Source organism: Oryzias latipes, chromosome 7, assembly GCF_053564925.1.
Source record: "Oryzias latipes strain Hd-rR chromosome 7, Olatipes_Hd-rR_3.1".
In the NCBI taxonomy this organism is placed as follows: domain Eukaryota; kingdom Metazoa; phylum Chordata; class Actinopteri; order Beloniformes; family Adrianichthyidae; genus Oryzias; species Oryzias latipes.
In genome coordinates this window covers 18,761,510-18,783,999 of record NC_136243.1, presented here as the reverse complement: position 1 = coordinate 18,783,999, position 22,490 = coordinate 18,761,510, and the positions used below count along the sequence as shown (strand labels likewise).

Here is a 22,490-nt window from a genome sequence, read left to right as displayed (position 1 = left end):
GCTCTGCTCACGACTCCGGCAAAAAATATCAGATGAGCGGAGGAGGAAAGAGGAATTAACAAGAGGGGGAAAGGTGAGAGACTGCCAGGGATCCACCACAAGAGATAATTAGAAGTGCCAAAGAATGAAGGCAAGTGAAGAAGATGATCATTGAAAGTGTGCAATGGGTGTGAAAGCCAACGTGTATGTGTGAGATGAGATGCTTTCATCCCAGTAGTGGTTACATGACGGATCACAGTCTTGACTCAGGTGCCAGCCTCATTCGCTCACTCCCTTCAGGTGCAAATGAAAGGCTCACACTCCTTGAATTATCACTTTCCAACGGAAACAGACAAAGCTGATTCTTACGAAAATACTTTTTGGAAATAAGAAACGAAAAGGTTCCAACCCAAGGCTAGAGAGGAACAAACTTCAGCTCATGCTTTGCTTATTAATCTGTTAAAATCATTTTTAGTCCACAAGAGATGAATTGTCTCACTGTGAGAAAACTGAATCCCTCCATGTGCGCCATGTGTACCCCTGATGATTTGTAAAGTTCACACAGACCAGCTGACTTTGGCCGTCTGATCCACATGGAAGCATCACATGACACATATAAAGAAGAGTCTTTGTGAGTGCAAAAAAACACAGCATCTCTCCTTAGAGACCAATTATAGCCAGTTAAGTTGCTTAGTAGAACTGTAGCTGCTACTGAAGACGTCAACAGTTGTGCAAGAGGGACCCCAAGAGGTACATTAGAAAAATGCACAAGCAGAGGTCTGAATTCCCAGCTTTGTAAGTAAGATTACGGCATATTCCACTTACAGAGCGGCACCACTGACTGCAAAGTAAAGCTTGACAAAAGATGAGGTCACGTGACCCGATGGTTTTCATCTGCCTGTAAAATAAAGGGCAGGACTGCCGCTGACCCACATTTCAAGACAGACACCAACAAATGCTCCACTGTTGCTACGGTGATATCATCAGCTGTCAGTGGAGTGACCTCTCACCCCCCCTTCTCACATTAATTCTCTGGCATTCAAATTCAATCATCACGGCATATGGCGAGTTGTAGCAGCTGGTTCTGCTGTAATAAATCAAAGCTATGTGTGCGTATCATTTACTGGTATGATTTCAGGTTTCATCCTGGAGCTTAAAAGCAGCTGTGTGTGCCATAACGAACATAGATGTTCTGTAGGGGGGGGGCTTTTGCCTTAATTAAACTCAAAGCATTTATTTATGTCTGTTGAAAGCAAAAAATAAATTGCATCAAACATATGATCTGTTATCTTGTACTGAGGCACTGAATGGAGCTTTCCAAAGATGCAACTAAAAAAATGTTAGTTAATTTAGGCTCTTTTGTATGTAATTCTCTGCATGCTTAAAGAGCATTAGAATATACATTTTCTTACCACTTTGCAGGGCTGTCAGGGCTTCTCTTACCAAGGTAATCACAGCAACAGACACAATCCCTGACAAGTCAAACAACCAGGTTTTGTTTTTTTTTTTCAAAATTCCCATCAATTTCTCTTTTTTTCTGGAGATAAAGACAAGAAATAAGGATAAATCATCCACCATTTTTTAATTAGTTGAAGTTTGCAAAAAAATCCTTACAAATATTTCTTTATTTTTTAAAGTAGGTGTTGATTCATGTGTGAACGGAAATATATAGATCTGCACAAGTTTTTAAAAATGTTAAGAAAAAAAAACAGGACAGTGGAAAAAACTACACTGTAAAACTATTTGATGCTTGCATAGATTTAAAACCTTGCTTTTAGACACCGAAGATATTTGAAGTTGTTTTTACTTTGCTACTTATATTTTCCAAGTGTGTCTTACAAACAGCACAGTCGATCATTTTTTGTCTCGTTAAGAGCTAAAATCTAGAAATACTATATGAAAATTTGTCAAAATGATTTTGCTCCATACTTCTGAAAAAAACAAAACTTGAATCAAGCCTTAAAAAAATAAAATTGCTTGATTTAAGAAATGTTTTCACAGGATATCTAATCAAACCCTTTTAAACACAAGTACTCTATAACACAGAGAAGCCACATTATTCTCATTTTGTTTACATTTGGTTCTAAAATTAGTAATTTGCACTTATTACACTTGTTTTTTGCTACCGCAATCAAAATACACTTGAATAAGGTTTACAAAAAAATAAGAAAAACTCCATTAGCTTAGAACTAGCAAAAACGACTTCTTATTGGGCTGTACGACACTCAATATCAAGTAATTCTCTGTAACTGCCAGCTTTTTTAACAAATTTTTCCTTTTTTTAATGCTTGTGTGAAACTCTTTGTTTCTTCATTTTTATCTCTTATAGTAAAACATTTAGTCAAAATGACTTGCTGCATGGACAGAGAAATGTACAACCTTCTTGTGGTTTTTTCTCAAGACTGGTGTTCTTTTCCTACTTTTACACTAGGTTACCTCTTTATGGAGTATAGAATTATAAGGCCTATGTGTAAAAACAACACTTTTGTCTACTTCCTTTGAAGCATTTATTTAAAAGAAGAAAAACAGTAAAAAAAAAAAAGAAATTTCTAAATAACTATGAAAACCAATATATCCAGTATAGGCCCGCGCAATAAAATCTCAAAATTTATTATCGGGATATCAAGCTGTGCAATATGCATATCGCAAAAGACCGCGAAAATTGCAATAAATTGTTACCTTAAAAGTGCTAAAACAATCTAATGGCTGCTTGAAGTATTTAACCCCTTTTATGTTGGATGCTCACCTCCTATGTAGACAAGGGTCATTTGAAGTGTAATTTAAGTTATTTTGACTCTTATTTAAATTAAACTTATGCAGTGAATCGGAAATTATGTTTTTGGTTGTTTTAATATTTCTTCACAGATCACAAGTTATATTGTCATCGCAATGTTGATCACGTATATAAGTTTTCCTCATATCGTGCAGCCCTAATCCAGTAGTTTGTATGCATAACAAATGTCTGTGTTTTCCTGGTCTGTGAAATTCTGAGTTTATTTACTAAAAGCTATATATATATATATATATATATATATATATATATATATATATATATATTCTGATTAGTACACAAACATATCTCTGTAAGGTAGAAGGGGACTGGAGGATCAGGGGGATGAGGGGAAATGGAAATAGGCAGGGGAAAGAGGGGGCAGAGGGAGACTGGCCTGGAATGGGGTGTGGAGGTGTGTGGTGCATTGTGTGAAATTAGATCATGTCCTGGAGCCACGAAGAACAGCTGGGAAGTTGCATTTCCACAGGCTTCCAGCTGGGAAAAGAGCAGCAGAGCTGCAAAACTAGTTAACCCTTCACCTGAGCCTGCTGCGCAAGAGCTATGTGTATAATGACACCGAGATACAATAGGACTTAGGTCACATTTATTGATTTTAATCAGTAAGACTACCCTTACACAGTCATTTCACCACTTATCTAGAAAACAAACACTTTCCGAGGATTACTTTAGTAGTAACACATTAGACTCGATGCTCCCCCCGTCCTCAATTTTTAAATTTCTTGACAAAAGTTTCCGTGTTTGTTTTCATCTCTGTGTAAAGGTCCCATCACTGAGAAACATGCATATGACATTTAGCAGTAATTATTATGCCACTAATCATAATGCACATTATTGATCAGAATACAGTAACGCGTGACAGTTCAAATAAATACCAACATACAAGTGAAGTTGTTATTTCATATAAAGATATCAAACTCTTATTATGGTTCAATACTGAAACACAATATGACAATAATTTGCAAAGCTACTTTTATTATCACAATGCTGTCGCTTCCAGCAAACAGAAAACTTTTGTTTAAAATAATGTAAAAACTTGAAACAGTTTTTGAATTGCACTTTTACTTTTCGGCTTCTTTTCCGTATCGGTAACTTTTAACGCCTCAACAAGCAAGCACTGGCTATAATGGCACTATTCCAGCTTGTTGATGCAGGTTTTGTTTTCTGTTTCCTGAAAACATACATTTTCAATGACGATATAAAAAAAAAAAAAAAAATCAAGAATATTATAAAAAAACAAACAAACGTACAAACAAAAATTAAAATAAAAAAAATTAGAGAAAAATGCGCCTTCTGCACATTTTTTTCCACATCAGATCACATTACCTTCACCATACAGAGCTAGAGATACACAGATGTCCCCAATAATACACTGTTGTGCTCCAACACATTCAGACGTGTGGAGGCTTTTGTTCAAGAACAGGAGGCCAAACTTTATTGTTGGTTTTTTTTTGGTTCCCAAAGTTTGCTTCACAAAAAGAGAGAGAGAAAAAATACCCCTGAAATTCTTGATCGATCGCTGACCTGCACAATTCAATACAATTGTACTGTTATTAGGCTAAATTAAAAACTATCACCTCACTCGTGCAGAAAAAGGGGACATTCCCTTTTTGCGTTTTATTGCTGCTCACAGTTCAAACCCCTAAAGTCCTCACCTATAAAAAGAGGAACTTAAAATACTGATCTATGATTCTCCCTTGAAACAATGAAAGGCACTACTGGTCAAGAAATGGAGAACTAAACAAACCAAAAGCAAAACCCAGGCGCTTGATCGCGCCTTTCCCAATGACAGTTTGTCTTTTTTTTGTTTTTCAGAGTCTCAATTCTTTTCGACCTAAACGGTGTGCCAAGATTTGGCACAATAAACAAAGAGAGAATGAAACAATTCCAATTTGGAATTTAATTGTTGCATTTGCAGAGAATTCTGTAGGCCAGCGATCATGTTTCTGTAAGGAACGCCCTCGGTAAGAAGCTAGGAAAAGCATGTCACGTTGCTCAAATATTTCCCAAAACACAACTTACCTTTTTTTTGTTTTTTTTTTTGAGTAAGAGCGTTATCAAGTTTCATTGTGTAAAATTTTGAACTATTCCTAGGAATAATAAATACGTGAAAAAAAAACCAGAATTCAATAACCCTGGATTCTTTTGTATAGAACATGGCAGTACAACAAACATAAAAGAAAACCAACAGCATATTATGAAGTTGCATGTAACAAAAACATCTTCAAAAGAATTATTAGATGAATAAAATCTTGACAATGGAGACATAACAGTACATTTGAGGTTTGTGGAGGATTTACTCAAGTCAATTGCATCTTATTTTGAATCCAGATTCCTAAACTAAAGTAGATAATTCACAAACCATAGCACTACTATGATTCCTATTAGGTTAATAATAAAATGTTGTAACCCTATATAATGAAAGTGCACGGATTAAATGAAAACAAACAAACAAAAACTGAAAGTGAACAAAACAGTTGGTTGATTTGAATTGAGAAACACAAATCCCCCAACTTCTCATTAATCTCTGGTCCACTGTCAGGTTTATTGTGAGGAATGTGCTTCTTCCCCCAGCGATGCCTTTGACTATAAATTGTAGACTGAACATCTAATGCTGCCATCAAAATTGATTTTTGTTTTCTCCAAGTCCAAATAAGTGTTGAAACTTTTTACATTTTTTTGCAGAAATCACTGTGGGACAGGAACTTGTGTCAATGATCCGTCGTCCACGAAGAAAAAAACAGTATATTACTGCAAAAATGGAGAAACAAAGGAATTATCAGCATGACTTTTAGCAGCTCGGGCAACACACACCAAGAAGCTGTTAGTCCAGTTAGTCAAAGCAACAATGATGTTGTGTTAGGAGCGAGTGCTGCTGAAGTGAAGCAACATTCCACACTAACCATCCTGAGAGTGCAGTTAGGAAGCCAGAGACTCACACCACCTAAGCTCAAGGAGACACGGTTTTCTCATATTCCATGCAGGTCGATGAGGAAAGCTTTGATATGCAGGCCTATACATGGGAAACGTAATGAATTGCGTGGAGTAAAACATAAGGGAGGAGCCTGCAGGAAGAGGTAGGAGGAGCCTTACAGTTTGTATATTCTGACATTGATTTTTAAAATAGAAGCTCCGATTCCTATGCAAAAAGAAATTCTAGTCACAATCACATCCTGAGATTTATCTACCGTGGAGTCAATCCACAAAGGGTAAGGAGCTCAAATATTTTGAATCGGTGTCTTCGTGTTGCCTGAGCAACCACCCAAATGTCACCAGGAGTTAATTCTTCTATAAAGTCCCGGTTTCTGTTCTCCACAGCATCAGATTGAGATCTCAGCCGGAAACGTGGCTTTTTGCATCTCCTCTCTCAGGAGCTGGCTCCTGGAAAAGTCTCCAAACCCCCCCATCCACACACAAACACAAACCGGACTTGTATGTTAAGTGAATTTCTAACACAAGAGTGACTGACCCCTAAGGAGATTGTTTTGTTCATTTCATCTAAAGTGTACAATAGCCTCATCTCCATGCTGGTTGCTATGGCTTACTGATGCACGCTCAAGCAGGGTTGACCATTTCAAATGTTCAATGTTTTTGCATTCAATACTGTAGCAGGATCCTGCAAGATTTTTTTTACCTGATCATTTGAAGAATAGATTTAGTAGAAAAGAGCACATTTGTTTTAAACCTTGCAGGATTCCTTTACATCAACCCTGCTTTTTAGCATCTTTAAGCCGCTGTGTCTCACTCCACAAGCAGTACACGGATTTAATAAACACAAGCCCCACGGATATATAGTTTTATATTTGCTTAATACTAGCTTGAAAAGTTTTAAAGCTTTTGTAAATACTAAATTGTTTTGTTGTTTTGTCTGCACATACCCAACAACAAGAAAAAAGAAAAAGAAATGAGAGGCTGTTCATCTGTAAAAACATACATGCGAGGGCCCTTCACTTCAACACTGAGATATACACAGAGGCAAAAACCCCGAAACGCAGCAAATACGAGGATATTACCTGACAAAAATACTATCCCCGCAATTCCTCTTTGTAGTTAAAGGGTGAGTGGTGAGGCAAGCTGCTGACAATCTACAAGAGAGAGGGTGGTTACACAAAAGCAGGTGACCGGTGAAGGACGCGCTATTTTTCATTTTTTTAAGCCTCAACTCAAGCCTCAAGTAGTTAATCGACAGCCTGGATAAATGCGAAAATGAGAGCGGGTAGCGGGGTTCTTGTCACTAAACCGACATATTCGCTGAGGCTAAGACACACGGACAGGGCTTTACATTTACAGGTAGATAAATATATCAAGTTTGGGTCAACAGGCACTTTAGCCGCGCGGACGGTTGGTTGCAAATTTTTCCTCCAGATGATTTGTGCTCTTTTTGATTTTGATTAGAATCTTTGACAAAAAAAGACATTTGCACAAAACTATAGTGTATCTCTGTTCACAGTAGTCATTTGAACCCATTATAGGTGAAGTAGGAACCTGAGGCACCTGTGCTGAAGTGCACTTAATTTAGACCCAGAGATACATTTCATCCTTTCTCTGTTGGAATATGGCTCTGAACAAATCCATCATGAAAAATATTGGGTCGCATAGAAGACGAAAGCCAGGTTTTTAAATCAAATATCACTTTTTTTTCCACAATGTAGAGCCCTGTAGAATATGAGTTTTTCCTCATAAAACACACCTCACACAACAACGGCCAAAAAAAAAAGCTTGTACGCTTTTTCAGCTGCAAAGCCATGCAAATCTACTGACCCTATTGTATTGGTGTGCTAGCATCACAGCTTGAAAAGCGGATCCTGAAATCCACACCTGGAGTCACAGGTGCTCCTTTTCTTTTCCTGCCCTCATAGTTGTGTGATAAAAAACCAACAACCTCCTCAGACGTTTAGAATTTGTCATTAGAGTTAACATTTAACTCCCCTAGCCACAAAGCACAGGGAGCTTGCATATTCTCGCTTATTGATATTGTTGTAAACATTAGAGTCAGCTGATTAAAAACGTTGTTGCTGGGCAGAATTAGGACGGAACGGGTGGAGGGACTGCGCAACGCTTTTCGCTTTTCTGAAAGCAGCACCAACGTCAAAGAGAAGAGGAGGTCACATTGGGTCAGAAGACCATCGGAGTGACTTCTTCTTTACGAATTTCTACCCCCGACGAAGTGTTTTTTTGGAGAAGGGCGAGCACCCCGGGCAGCCCGAACAAGCTGCTGCCGTTTTGAGTTCCACGTACAGCACTATGACAGCGGAAAGAATAGACACTCCACGTTATCAACAAACCCCCCCAAAACAACAAGGGCCCTTTTAAACCCCCATGCCAGATATGTCTACTGCAGTCCAGGCGTCTAGTGAACACTGTACACATGCATTCCCGGAAGCGTTTACATTAGCAGACACAGCAGCCGGTTAGTACAACAGGAGTCTGAAGACGAGCGCAGGCTGGCCAGGAGCAAAGCGAGCAAGTGGGGCTCTTTAACTCTAAGGCAAGGAGGGTCCCCCCCTCCTTCCCTCTGTACACAGCAGTCCATGCGGACATTTAGGCCGCCTCTCAATCGCAGTAGATCTTGTACTTCTCACTGCAGAAGACCAAGGGGCCTCCCAGAATGCCGTTGGGCATCACATTGTTGTGTTCTGGGCGCCCCAAGCCAGAGCAGGTGAGACTCTGACTTACATGGGGGTTGGTGGTGGTGCTGCTTGCGGCCCTGCGAGCTTTTGCCCGGCTCGAGTTGCCGCCCCGGCGGGTCTGCTCGTGGTCAAACTCAAGGTCTTCCAGGCGCTGCGTCAGCGCCAGCTTCTGCTGGATAGCCATCCTCAGCAGAGAGTTGAGGGTCTTCTTTTCGTCCTCTGCTGCAGCCAGCTGCCTCTGCATTTCCTCCAGTTGGGTAACATATTCGTCACAACTGCAAGTGAAAGAGACAGAGCATTTTACAGTCACTTACGCATGTTTTTATTTTAAACCTCAACATCAGGTAGAGACTTTCTGCCGTTCTGAAGTATAATAAAATGTCAATCACTTAATTTCTATTTTCTTTATGCTCACTTTAACTGCTACCTAGGCTACAAGTATTCCGCCATTATTATTATTTTAGTTGCAAATAATGTTAAAGTTCCATCGATTTATTTCAAACGCTCACACTCAGTTTTTATTTTTTCTGTTGTTCCTTTCATATAAAATAAAAAATAAAATTAAAAGCCTAATGCTAAACCTTTGCATCAACCAGAGATCTAAAAATATGATATCGTCTCAGGGTCAGTGACGTGGCCTATAAATATAAACACAGATAAAGGAGGGAGAATCTTGAAACAAAACATATTTTTGGATTAAAATAAAATACATTAAATGAAAGACATTAGGAATACCAACTCAAAATTCAATATTCATACAAAAAAAAGGTATATAACTGATTTACAATTGTCAGGTAAGACATTTTTACTGTAATGACTCAAAACAAGATGTGACATTTAGCACAATTCTTTTTTCCTCATTACCTCAGCATTTAACAAATTGTCCATCCATAAGAAAAGTCCTGTGTGACCAAAATGACCTCTACATGGCCACTGGTTCTTATAACAGCAATTCCAAGCAAACTATCATTCATCAACTGTTAGAGAAAACAAGAATGTAGCAGAACTCACTAATGTGCTTAAAAGATTACAGAGTATAGTTTGTGTCCAAATGTACCACATAGAAATCTAAAACTGGAAACATATTATTTGACTAAAGTTCTTTTTAAAAAGACTTTATTACAATTAAGAAAACAATATTTTCCAAAATTAAATAATATCAATAAACTATAATAACTATATAACATGAAACAAGTGTGAACTTGAGATGATGTCAAAAACAGTAAAAATTTATGCCTGCATTTGTTTTTATCTCCACTAGATGGCACCAAGGAGCCACTCCACATGTGTTGGAAAACTTGTTAGTACTGCAGTCCTTTGCACCAAATTTCACAAATGAAGCTCAAGACAAACCTGCTCTTTAGTTTGGTCAAATATTTTGCAAGATATGAACAAGCTGCCCACAGCTGCCTTCACCCTAGTTTCAGGCAGAAGGCATGAGCCAGATGGTGTGAGGAATGTGAGGGCAAAGAATGAATATGAGAAGAGGAGTTGTGTTTTCTTGCTCCTGGAGTCTCTTTAAACTGTTAAAACATTTGACCTCTTTCAGCTCTCACCAATGTGCCAAACACTGCAAGATATGAAGTCTGCCTTCTGCTCCTCACCGCTGGGTGCTGCACTGCGACATTACCTCCTTCCCCGACAAGCACCCTTGGATATGTCCATGCATTTCATACTTAACAGGTAAAAAAAAAAAAAAAAAAAAAAAAACGGTGTCACTCAGCTGGATTTACAGCTGAGGTATTTTATCTTTACAAGTCATCTGCTGTTGCAGCACTGTCACGTCTTCTCATCTTTCCTTCTAGCTCTTATCTCGCCTCTCAGGCCCCATCACGTCCTTGCTGGTGTTCAAACCTGCTCCCCTGCATCAGCCTTCCTCACATTTCTCCATGCTGCTCATCCATATTCTCTGTGTTTTTGATACAGGAAAAAATAAGACTTGTGTTGCTTAAATGAACACTGATCAACTAATTAACAATTTACATAATTTAATAAGTACCCTCATTGGCTCCTTTAGTATAATTCCAATTTTAAAACAATTTACTTGTATTTGGAAAATCTCCTCTCCTAATCGGATTTTTTCATTGAAATAAATCTTAATTACTTCAGTTAGGTGCAATTATTATTAATTAGTAAGTTAATTTCAAGCTATGGAGAAACAAAAATCAATTTAATCACCCATTTAATCTGATTAAACTTCTGCTCGTAGAAAAAGTCTAAGACGTTTGGCTGTCAAGAGTCAGAAAGCAAGCACAGATGTTTCTGCAGCGTGTGGTACTGCACACGGTTGTGGGTCATGTGAACTCTGTCCCTGCCGGACCACCATCCAAACACAAACAGTGCCCTCTCTTCTCCGTGTGTGTGTGCAGCCTGATTCCCTGTGGGACACACACCCAGACAAAAGGGATCAGTGCTACTTCATTAGACCCCATTTGAAACGGGAGACAACCGTGGGGGTGTGTGGGGTGGTGGTGAAGTTCAGTCGGTCCTGGCACAGGGGTGGGAGGCCGTGTGATTTTCCCGGGAAAAATACGTGGGGTCTATTCTGTGGATTTTGTTGGGACAGAAAGGAAGCCTTTGAGGCCTGCTGAGACACAATGGATGGAGAGGAAAAGGAGGGGGGAGGAGGCAGCTGTTTGCCTCCTGGGGATAAAGAGTTGCCAAATTCACAAGATTGACAAAGAAGTACATCATCTGCATCCTTATGTTGGGATCCAGCATCCACCTTCATTCCCACTGATGTCCCAGAGAAGAACAACAGAGGAGGAGGTAGAAGAAAGAAAAAGAGGACAAGAATAAAAAACACAGAGGACTGAGTGAAAGGAGCATGTGAGAGCAAGTGTGGACTTGTTCAGCAGGGACAGAAGCTCAGAGCATGCTGAGACATGTCTAAGGAATGCAAGAGGCCGGCGCTTGCTGTTAACATGATACCAGAGTGCAGCTGGAGAGGCACAAAAAGACTGAGAAGCACAAAAACATAAAGATTACCTATTAAATCTAAAAAAAAAACAACAAATGCTATATTTGAATGTATTTCTTATTTTGTTTGTCTAAGACAACATCCTTTACTCTTTCGCAACACAGGAATCCAGCTTTCACGCCGTCAGAGGTGATTACCATGAAAAATCGGGCTCCTGTAGAGAGCTTCAGCATGCTTCTTCCTCCCTTTTCCCCTGATGACTTCAAAACAGAGTATTTGCTGTTTATGAAAGATGGAAGGGGGACTGGGAGCACAAAGGGGGACGGAGTGTGGGAAACTTCTCCTGGTCAAGTCCCCTACCCTCTCAAAGGAGTTCCCTGACCCAACTACGAGCCGTAAAGGAGGAAATTTACATACCAATGCATGAATACCATAAACAAAGTGAATGTAACTCCCGATTAGGGGTGGTTAAATGGGGTCGGGCACTTCAGAACCGTATGATGGAGATGTTTCAGGCACATGGGAGAAAACATGTCCATTGATGGAGTCAACTTAGGAAAATAAATAAATGGCATACTAATGCGGTGCTTGAAAGCCAGTCCAAAGGAGCACAAGTAAAAGATCTAGTTTTAAAGAAGCCCCAACCACCATGGATTTCTCCAAAAAATAGATCAGAGATTGTATGCATAGTATGTATAATCTTTTCTGCACATACATTTCAGAAACAATGACGTACTTGAGAACCAAAGAAGTGCTGAGGGACCAACAAAATCCTAAAACTTTAAAGGTACATTACAATGCAAGCCCAACCCCTCTCTTTGCCAAACAAGCATCACCAAGAAATGGAATCAAGTCTAAATTATGAAGTGTTTCTGCTCAGCAAACCTTTTCCTGAAAACTTAATGAAGAACTCTGATCAAACAGGCCCAGCATCTCATTAAAGTCTCCACTTCCAATACTAACACTTTTCCTGACTCAAGTGTACACCCTTACATGCACTTGTACACAAATAAACAATCAGGCAGCATTAGCACTTAGTCTACTATGTGTTGAATGTCTAATCCAGACCAAACTGAAGTGGGATTATGGATGGGGACCTTTGACCGGCTTCTCCTGGGAATCAGAAAAGATTAGCAAGTGTGCAGGCCCATCAGAGACTAAGTCACTGCTCATAAACAATGTTTTTGTGACACCCTGATTACATACTGTACCAAATGCATTCGCCAGTTACAATTGGTTTTAATCATTCTTTTTGGGGCTGATGATGACCGAAACAAAACATGCTGTGTTCCAGCATGTAGATAAAACCCAGCATATGGTGAACATGGATTACATTATAACAATAATCCTGTCTTTAGGTATCTTGCTTTAGTGCATATGCCTGCAGTAATAGTTTTACAAATACCACAATTTATGATTTTATCTGTACAACAGCATAGCTTGCACAGTTCATAATTATTGGTGATCAATAAAGGCAGAGAAAATGAAACTAATTTTCCATCTGTAAACTGTTTTTTGGAGATACAGCAAGTAACATTTGTGTGTCAGCAGCAGGTATAGATAGAAGACGTGTCTGCTGAGTGGGTGGAGTTACGCCTCTTACCGTGTGGCAAACATGGCGCGAAGAGAGGAAAAGGTGGCGGCGTCTTCCTTCAAGGCTTTCAGTTCGTTCCTCAGTTTCATCATGGTCTCAGTCACCATGGCCTTCTCATTCTCGTACTTGCTCTTCAGATTGGACAGAGCAATCTCAGCTGTCTGCGAGGTGACAAGAAGAGCAGGAAGTCTAACTCGGTTAACGTGGACTGAAAGACCTGTTTCTTAGCTGTAACATTCAAGTTATTGAGGGTTTTCCCCCATTATTTTCTAATGTCAAAGGTTTGTTCTTTGAATAGATTATTAATATCAAGACGCATAGTTTAACGGGCTACGAGACAACTGCATCCCCACCCTACATTGGTTTAGAGCCCCGTGTGTTGGATTGCTGCTCCTGTTTCCTGACTACTAACATACTTAGGGCAGCTGCCACCATATGGCTACCGTCTCCTCTCCAGCTTGTTATAGAGCTCGTCTGCTGTGACAGCTGAGAAGACTTCAAATAGCTCTCTCATTCTGCTTTTCTTCCCGAACATCTTTGCTAGCAGATGCAAAATGCATGAACCGACCTGCTTGTTGGCCTTTAGGACTGTCCGCAGAGTGGCGATCTGCTCCCGTTTGGTGCTGAGCAGGGATTTCAGTTTGAGGATCTCCTCCATGCAGGCTTCCTTGTCTTTGTCGGCTACAGAGCCAAGCTCTAGAGAAGCCACTCTCTGGCGTGACAGCTCAGTTGTACGATCCACTGCCAGCTGGAGGTGTTTGATTTGGTCTCGGATGATGGCAACCAGGTTGTAAATGTTCATGGGCTCGCGTCGGTGGTCAGACACAGGAGAAGGCTGAGAGGAGACTGGTGAGGGAGCCCCATCACTGAGGTCAGCCTTCCCAGGCTCTGGGAAGAGACCTCTGGTGAGCAGTATTGGAGAGCGGCGGCCACGGCCTTCTGGGCTGCTCCGTCCGCCCTTACCCTCCTTGTAAAAGTCGAGCATGACACGGTTGGGCGTCTCGTTGTTGCACATACAGACATGGTTGTAGAGGGTTGCCAGTTCTTCGCTGAATGTGACCAGCTCATCCTGTGCTACACTCAGACTTCCCTGGGACTCACCAGCCACATCGCTTAACTACAGAAAAAAGAAGGAATAATCATTAGCAAAGAGAAATTTCTGAAAGATCAAATCAAATGCTTATTCACATTACAGCATAATGAGGACCATCTCACCTTGCGCAGCTCCTTTTCCAGCTTAGCTTTTTCCTCTCTGTCTATCTGACTGGTCTTCTCCAGAGTTGCCAGCTTCTCTCCCAAAGTAGTGACATCGTTCTCTAAACGGATGCGCTCTTCATCGTAGCGGGACTGGCAGGACTGGTATTCCGCCTTTAGAGTCTTGAGTTCCTCCTTCAGCTCTCCAGCCTCAGAAACAGCCACCTGGAAAAAATGACCATGCGTTGAAAAACCCCCAAATGCAGATGTTTTTATCATGTGTTTCATCAAATTTTGTACAGCCCTCTTTAAACAAGAAGTAAATTACCTTGTACTTGCACTCGAGAATCTCTGGTCCGTTGATGTCTACCTCATAGTAGTCTCCATCTTCATGGCTGTCGCGTTCTTTCTCGTTGTCTAAGGCGGACTGGCGCTCCTTGCTGGCTTGAAGCTTGCGGATAGCGTTGAGGTTTTCAGTGAGGCGGTTGACTTTCTCCTGGTGCTCTGACAGAGCGCCATTTGCCTGTTCTAGCTGTTTTTGGGAGTCCTGCAGGTTGGACAGCAGGTTGACCTTCTCACGCTCCATCTGAGAAGAGGCCATCAAAACAGAACCAGACAATGAGATCCAGTGTTCAAATGTCACAGTGATGAGTCAGGATGGCGTTACTTAATTATGTGTGCAACGTCTTTCAACAGCTCTGTAGCAGACTGAGGATGAAGTTTTGCTGGACTAGGTTCTCTTGGCATAAAGCCCAGATGGGTCGTCTTACAGAGCCGGTTCTGCGCGTTTCAGCAAAGAGCCATTTCAGTAGCTGATCTGTAAATTATACAAAGGTCTGTGCATATAAAATTGACTAAAGTTTAACTTATGCTTCTTTTTTCTACATGCACACATGCTTAAGACGGCTCATAGGATTTTCTATAAAAACAGCTTCAACATTATTTTTGAATGTCTAATAAAACCTGTAGTCGAATTTTTAGGTGTTACAATATTATTAAAATGTATACATTTATAAATCAGGTATGATTGAAAGATGATTTGATTTCTGTCAGGATTCTGGGAAATTACTGTCAGGTGGCTTTAGCCAGAAATAAGACACACTGCTGTCTCAAATTAGCTAGGATTACTCAGATCTTCACCAGCATTTTCAGCTCAATGCTTCCGTAGAGATTTGTTGCCAAAACAGGGTTCCACTGAGGTGATTACATGTCAATTCAACAAATGTATTTATGTATAAATAGCACAAAAAATAATAATTCTCCAAACTATCGCATCTACAGGTCCACAAGCCTATTGCAGTGCAAAGGGAAAAATGTGGCGTGAACTTGGGCTCATTGAGCGACGAGGAAGCAGATGGCAGGTTGTTCTGTGCCACCACCTGCAGCCTTAAGGGCCCAGAGCAGCCTGGAGATGGTATCTCTATCTGGATTAACTTTGCTTTAAAAGGATTTACATTTCTGCTGCAGACTGGAGCATGACTTAAAAAAAAAAAAAAAAACTTTACCTAAAATCAATATACCGTAATTCAACAGAGTAATGAACAATATTTCATAGCAAAATGAGACATCATGTGTGTATTGCAGAAATACAAACAAACAATCAAACCTGCATCAGTTGTTGTTTGAGTTTCTGGATCTCTGAAATGTTCAGTTCACTCAGCAGGTCGTCTACAAGGCTGGGCACAGGACAGAAGAGCTCCTCCTTTTTGGGTGTAAAGACGCGGTTGTCCTCTGCGATCTCATTGGCCAGCTTGGTGAAACTATTCTCGTATCCATGCAGACCTTCATCATTATTCGGCTCTGTGGCAGTATCGTCACTGAACTTAAGGCCATCCAGAGAAATACTGAGAGGACTAAAGGTGAGAGTTGTTTTAAATTCTTGTTATCTTCAGAATGGAAGCAGCGTCTCGGTTCTATTTACCTGTGGTAAAGACTGTCCCCAATGGTCATGTAGTGGGACAGCTCTTTCCTCAATGAAGCCTTCAGCTCTCGTTCAGTCTTGATGGTCTCCAGAGCCTCGCCCAGTTGACGTTCGGCGATCTCCTTGAGGCGGATGGCATCTTCCAGCTGGCTGTTGAGAAACTGAGTGTCTTCTTCCAGACGCCGGATCTCATGCTTCAAACCCTCAAACTCCACCTGGTAACAGAGGAGAGGCAATGTTTTTTACACTTCTCTACCTTCTCAATCTACTTGTAGTATTTCCATAATTTGTAGCAGTTTGTGTGGTTAAAGTGTGGAATACAGAGTGGTGCCGCTCTACTCTGCCCTTACCTGACTCTGTTTGAGCACAGAAACCTGCTTCTGGAGTGAGATGTTCTCCTCTTCCAGCTCGGTGTAGTCCTGCAGCAGACGGCTCTCTCGGAACTTGTACTCCTTGATGTCATCACGCAGCTGATTCCTCTGAAGTTCCACCATCTCACAATTCTGTTGCACCAAACAAAGTGGACAGGAGAATTATGCATTGGTTGATCCGATGGCTCTTAAATAAAACAGTTTTTCACACTGCTTCCTAAGCAGTAGATCAAAAACCAAAGGTCGAACACCCTAAAGTCTTTGTGTGCCTGCTAGAGGACAAGGTGTTAGGTGTCTTTCTGGGCAGTGAGCCAGAAATGAGCTCACATTCATTTCAAATGGTATCAAAAGATATTATTCTCTCTTAGTAGTGGACATTCAGTAGTAGGTTGGAAGCTGTGACTAATCTTCATCAGGAATCATTGTGGTGTGAGGGAGATAATCAGCACAGGTGAGAAAAATGCAATAAGGGGTATGAAAATCATGTCGACTTATCTGTGCACCAGGGCCGGAGCTACAGGACAGATGCCCCCCAGCAAAAAGCTTTGCTTTGCAGTAATTATGTGACTAAAGACCTCCCCAGTCATTGGCCAGGAATTACTAGGGTGGGGCAAAAACAACGAGAAAAAGAATAATGGAAATCCTACGCTTTGCAGTCCTAGTCGGAATAAACTTTATTTGTGACCAATTTTAAACTTTTTTTTATTTGCATCAGGTACAATACTTTATATTTGCCACTTTAGTACGTTGTAGGCATGCTGCAAGGCAGTTACTAAGGAGGCACGGCTAAGAAGGTACGCTGATAAGTGATTATGACATATAGATTGTCGGAAAAACAGTGCGAGAAGCAATGTGTATCATGTTAAAAGTTGTTCTAATAAGCCTCCATTCATCTGACTACATTTTAATGAGTTGCTGTATTTAAGTGTCATGGTTGCCATGTTACTGTTTACATTCTTTGTAATGCCAAACTACGGTGGCCATTTTTTGGTTTGGTTTTGGTCCAGTTGTTTCGCTCCAAGCACAAAGCCTATTCACATTGAGAAAAGTCAGAGCGAATCGAAGCTCAATCCGATTGGAAACGAACCAAGACCAACTTGAAAGACGGGTCAGTGGGCGGTTCCTGGTATCGGACCAGGGTTCGCCTAGGTGTATTCAGACTTAAATTTTGTTCTACTGACATATGTAAACATATTTCTTTTTTCCAGAATTTGAATTTGTCTGCCTTTTACTCAGCTACCGTAATTAGGAGAAACTAAAATAAAATAAAAACATGATGATCCCTGATGAAGAGTACATGCTTTGCTAATAACCCCATTATTCACAGGGAAGATGATCTTTGAAAACGTGTGCATACTCGCCAGAGTGTTGTGTATGCGTGTAAAGCGTGGGTGTTTTTGTGTGAAAGCACTGGTGTTTCTGTAATCCTACATTAAATATTAGCTCACTTCTTCTACTAACCTATTATGCTACAAAAAGCTGATTTGAAGCAAAAAGAAGCATCAATACTATTATTTTGTAGCAACCAAAACACACAGATAAATCATTAGACTGTGATAATCCCAACGGCTTTACTATTATTTTTTTTAAATCAGCAAAGCTGTGCCAGCTGGCTGTTCAGGTCTCCTCCCAGACTGGGTTTATGTGTCTCAGCTGGAGGGTCAGTGCTGTTCAATCCAGATGAATAAAAGCCACCAACTAATTAGGATGTGACTCCAATCTAATCAGAATTCATGGACAGGTCATGATCTTTTCACCTCGTCTTTGTATTCACACCGCACCGAAGCCTTCAGACAGTAGGAGCAGGGTAGGGGGTGCATGTGTGCTGTAGTAATAATTAATTTGGTGGGGAACATACAGATCTCTGGGGAATGTTTTGGATTCGTCACAATTAAGTCAGAATAAGAATCAGAGGGATTTTTTGAAGAACAAGCTGGTGTACCAACAATGGCTTGAGGTGGTGTTACTTTTTTTCCACTTACGGTGGTGTGATGACAGAGGGCTTGGTGCTTACACACATGCAGGACCAAACTGCAACATTACGTCCAAAAGATGCTTTCATCTCTAAATAAAAATGGTGACCTTGGTTTTAAATGGACAATGTTGGTCAACATTTTTCACTTGTTTACTTGAGTTGGACAGCTTTCACACTCCACTCATGTACAGACCAGGCTGCCAGGAAACATGCATTTGCTGCAGTTGCTGATTTGGAGGACATTTTTCTCTTTAACACTGCAAACTATGCCCTTTAATGTGACCTTGTATCATGTGTTTGGGTATCATCAGGTCCTCATTTGATTTCATTATGCACTGGGCCATCTGTTTGTGGTTGAAATGACACTAAAACCTCTTGAAATCTTAAGTATTGAGGAAGGAGGGAATAAAACAAAAAAAAAAAAAACAGTTGATCCTCTTATTCACTGAATTACCTTTTACTTGACCACCACTTTTACAGACAAGACTTTTATCAACCCAATTTACTAAAGCAGACAAATTCTGTCTTAAGCCGTTTACCTTTGCTCATGATATGCAGGACAACCTTGCACTTCCACCTTCCACCGCCATTTAGGGCATATCAAAGATAAACCCCCTTAGTGAGGACTATTGTATGTATTTATATGTATAATAAAAATTGATGTCTAAGAACCCCTCAACAACAACAACAACAACAACAACAACAACAAAAAACCTATCGGTCCTGGTATTTCTGAACTCTTAGCATTAAAGGTTTTTTTTAAGTTGAACTCTGCTTAAATCTCTTCATAACTCTTGGTTTACTTTAAGTGTGATAAACCCTTTATAAGCTGTATATCTGTGTAAAGTGTCCCAGTCTGTCAATATGCAATATAAAAAAGTTTGGTGCTTAATAGACATAAGTCTACGATTATGGCTGCTTTAATGCTCTGTTAAAGGCACTTTGTGTTGTTTCCAACTCCAACGAAGCCAACTTGCATTTCTGTAAATCCATACAGCCTCTTGCCTCCTACGCACAGTTTGGCCGCCTTAGCGATGATGGTGAGACCCGCAGATGGTACATGGAAGTATTATTAATTTAACAGTGCAGACAGGATGAATAAAAAAATCTGCTTTATCCTCTCTGCATCTTCTAAAGTCCCTTGACCTGCATTTCACTCTTTCCCCTGCACTCCAGTGTGCACTTTCAGCTCCCAGATGGCTGCACTTAGGTTACACACCCCTTGCTCAACTACCACTGCTCTTCCTTTTAATATTTAGCAAAATGTGCTACTCTGATTTTTCTAACCCCCCTCTTTGCTTCTGTCCTCCCACGCTCTTTGTGAGTTTAGATAGCATGGATCAGTCTCAGCTGAACTGCTTTAGAGCTTAAGGTCCACTGGAGCTGATGAACAGGAGCAGCCAGAGCAGAAGTGTTTACGTCTTCCTGGAGGTCTCTGGAGATCTTAAAGGAAAAATAACCCTGAATCCCCTTTTTGTGCAGCAAGAGAAAGCTATGCCCCACCATGTTGAATCAAACTTATGACCTAAATGCCTCAGATGATTACCTATAGGGCGATTGAAAAGCAGATGTGGAGCAGCTTTAAACCATGTGGGGGAATAATGAGGCTTCGGGGCAGCGTGCTGTTGTCAAAACCTACCAAACAAGGGAGAGCAGGGGCTGCTTTTATCATCATCTTTGCTGCCGGCAGCTGTCATTCTATTAAGGCTTTCCTGACTCCACAGAGCAGGGAAAAAACAACAGTTAAGGTCACATTTCCTAATGAAAGGCATAAAAGTCATAGCAGCTCCATGAGTGATGGCTGGTGTGTCACTGTTGAAAAGCCCAAAGGGCGACACCGTGCCTTTTCATCCCAAAGAGTGGATGAGCTATTTTGAGGTCATTTACAGGAGGGGGTAGACAAAAGCAGAAAAATCTGTTAACAGCCATTAGTGGATGTTATAGTTCAGATCGGGTGTGCTGTTGGTGATTTATTTGTACACATTGATCCTGCATAGAAAGCCTTTTTGGTTTGGTAAACTAACAAAGTATCACCCATTACTGGAACAATGAAAAATCAATGGAAACCCTTTGGATATATATATATATGTATATATGTATATATATATATATATATATATATATATATATATATATATATATATATATATATATATATATATATATATATATATATATATATATATATATATATATATATATATATATATATATATATATATATATATATATATATATATATATATATATATATATATATATATGTATATATATATATATAGATATGTGTATATATATATATAGATATATATATATATATATAGATATGTGTATAGATATATATATATATATATATATATATATATATATAGATATGTGTATAGATATATATATATATAGATATGTGTATAGATATATATATATATATATATATATATATATATATCTATATTTTTTTTTTTTTTTTTAAATTTGCTTTTCCAAGTTGCAATCAGTCTACAAGACACATGGAAGATAGGGTGGAGACAGACCAAGCACTCCATTAATTATTGTGAGCTTTCAGCACATAGTCAATCACTTGTCATGGCAGTACTCAGGGTAGAAAATGGAAACATTTGTCCATTCAATAGCTTTATTTAGACAGTTTTTACTACTTCTCATCACATTTTATTACTTTTTCAGTTATTATTTTTGGTACTAATGGTTCAACCTTGTGTCTGTTTGTCCCCTCACATGGTATATTCCTCTCATCTAGCAAAGAAAAGGAGATGATCCATCTTGGCAATGATGTCACAAGAAATAACAAGGCAGGCAGTCGACATCCAAACCTCAGAGCCTCCAAGGAACGAGGGTAATATTACATTAGCCTCATGGCATCGGATGATAATAACTGGGAACAATGAGCACTGCTCTTTGAATCTCAGTAGCACCAAACCCTGACCCATCATTCATCAAAGTGAGGCTTGACAGATCGCGTTAGCATCTACTCCATTATACTTCGATTGAAAACCTAAAGGCTGCATTTCTTATTGGTATATTTAATTTTTTTTCTTACATTTGAATAAAAAGGTCTGAAAACTTTATGGTCTATGCCAGGAAGGTGAAACAAATCTGCACCATTTTCACATTTGAATGGTTAAAATGTAGATAATTTTTCGTAAACCCTAATTTTCTGAGAGCCAGTCGGTGTCTTCTTCATCTGAGAGGATAATAGCAGGCATAACTATGTTAACAATCCTCTCCAGACATGAGATTGAATTTAATGAAGTCATGCCTTTTAGCCTGCGCCTCCTTACAATGTTACTGGTTCTTTGTGGGAGTATAATCCTGTACACCATGCTGTAGCAGAGAAATCTCGATTTTCAGTGCTTTGGGCCATCATCAGATTCTTTGGCAGGAGCGAACGTCTGGGAGGCTCAAATTGTGAGGTATGTTCAAAATACAATTCTGGAACTAAAACGGCTTTGAATGAAAGGTTTAGACAAAGACCAAATCCACCGCAGTAATTAAAGCATCCATTTTTATTATTCTTTGTGTGGTAAAATCTACATAATGTGGTCGTTCAGTCAACCTCCTGGTTTTATACCACTAGTCAATCTTTCTTAGAATAGGATCCAAAACTGGCAAACGGTTTACCCTCATTAAGTCCATCTTCTCCAAAGGATTTAAGGCTCTTCTCTTTCTTTTGTAACATTCACTCCATTGACTAGTGCCCTCCTCCTGCTCTTCCAGCCTAGGCAATGGGGCTAATTTGAAATCATGGAGACAAAGGCTTCTTTGAGAGCTGATGGTTTGGTCACAATGCCAACCTCAGTGCCCTGGCTTTTTCCATTCGTCTGCCACACACGCTCCTAGCACCCACCAAAGAAACATTAGGGGGGGTGTCCATCTCCTATACATGAGGCAGTTTACACTCCAGACACTTTTATGCGACCAGTTAGCCCAATCGGAGGCCTACTGCGGTGCACCGGGGTGTCCATAAAGGGAATGGCAGTGCCATATGGACCAGCATTAATATGCCAGTAAAACGCATCATAAACCTGGACTGTTGAGTCAACATACGTTATGATTTTTTTTTTTTTACATTATTTGGTTATAAATAATCAGTTTTTCAA

General features: G+C 39.9%; 1 protein-coding gene across 2 annotated transcripts in view; it reads right to left on the bottom strand.

The window, feature by feature from the left end:
- Positions 1–3,339: 3,339 nt before the first annotated feature.
- LOC101171665 (protein bicaudal D homolog 2) overlaps positions 3,340–22,490 on the bottom strand; it is a 36,899-nt gene continuing 17,748 nt past the window's right edge. Inside the window, exons 3-11 of one of the 2 annotated variants that reach the window (XM_020704771.3) lie at positions 16,380–16,532; positions 16,030–16,244; positions 15,715–15,961; positions 14,437–14,694; positions 14,130–14,333; positions 13,483–14,031; positions 12,924–13,075; positions 8,447–8,675; positions 3,340–5,521 (exon numbers count right to left, since the gene is read on the bottom strand). In XM_020704771.3, the coding sequence (XP_020560430.1) occupies positions 5,519–5,521; positions 8,447–8,675; positions 12,924–13,075; positions 13,483–14,031; positions 14,130–14,333; positions 14,437–14,694; positions 15,715–15,961; positions 16,030–16,244; positions 16,380–16,532 (2,010 nt within the window). In that variant the 3' untranslated portion in view covers positions 3,340–5,518. Of the gene's footprint in view, positions 8,676–12,923; positions 13,076–13,482; positions 14,032–14,129; positions 14,334–14,436; positions 14,695–15,714; positions 15,962–16,029; positions 16,245–16,379; positions 16,533–22,490 lie in introns of both variants that reach the window. The other variant, XM_023956699.2, reaches the window with a different exon arrangement.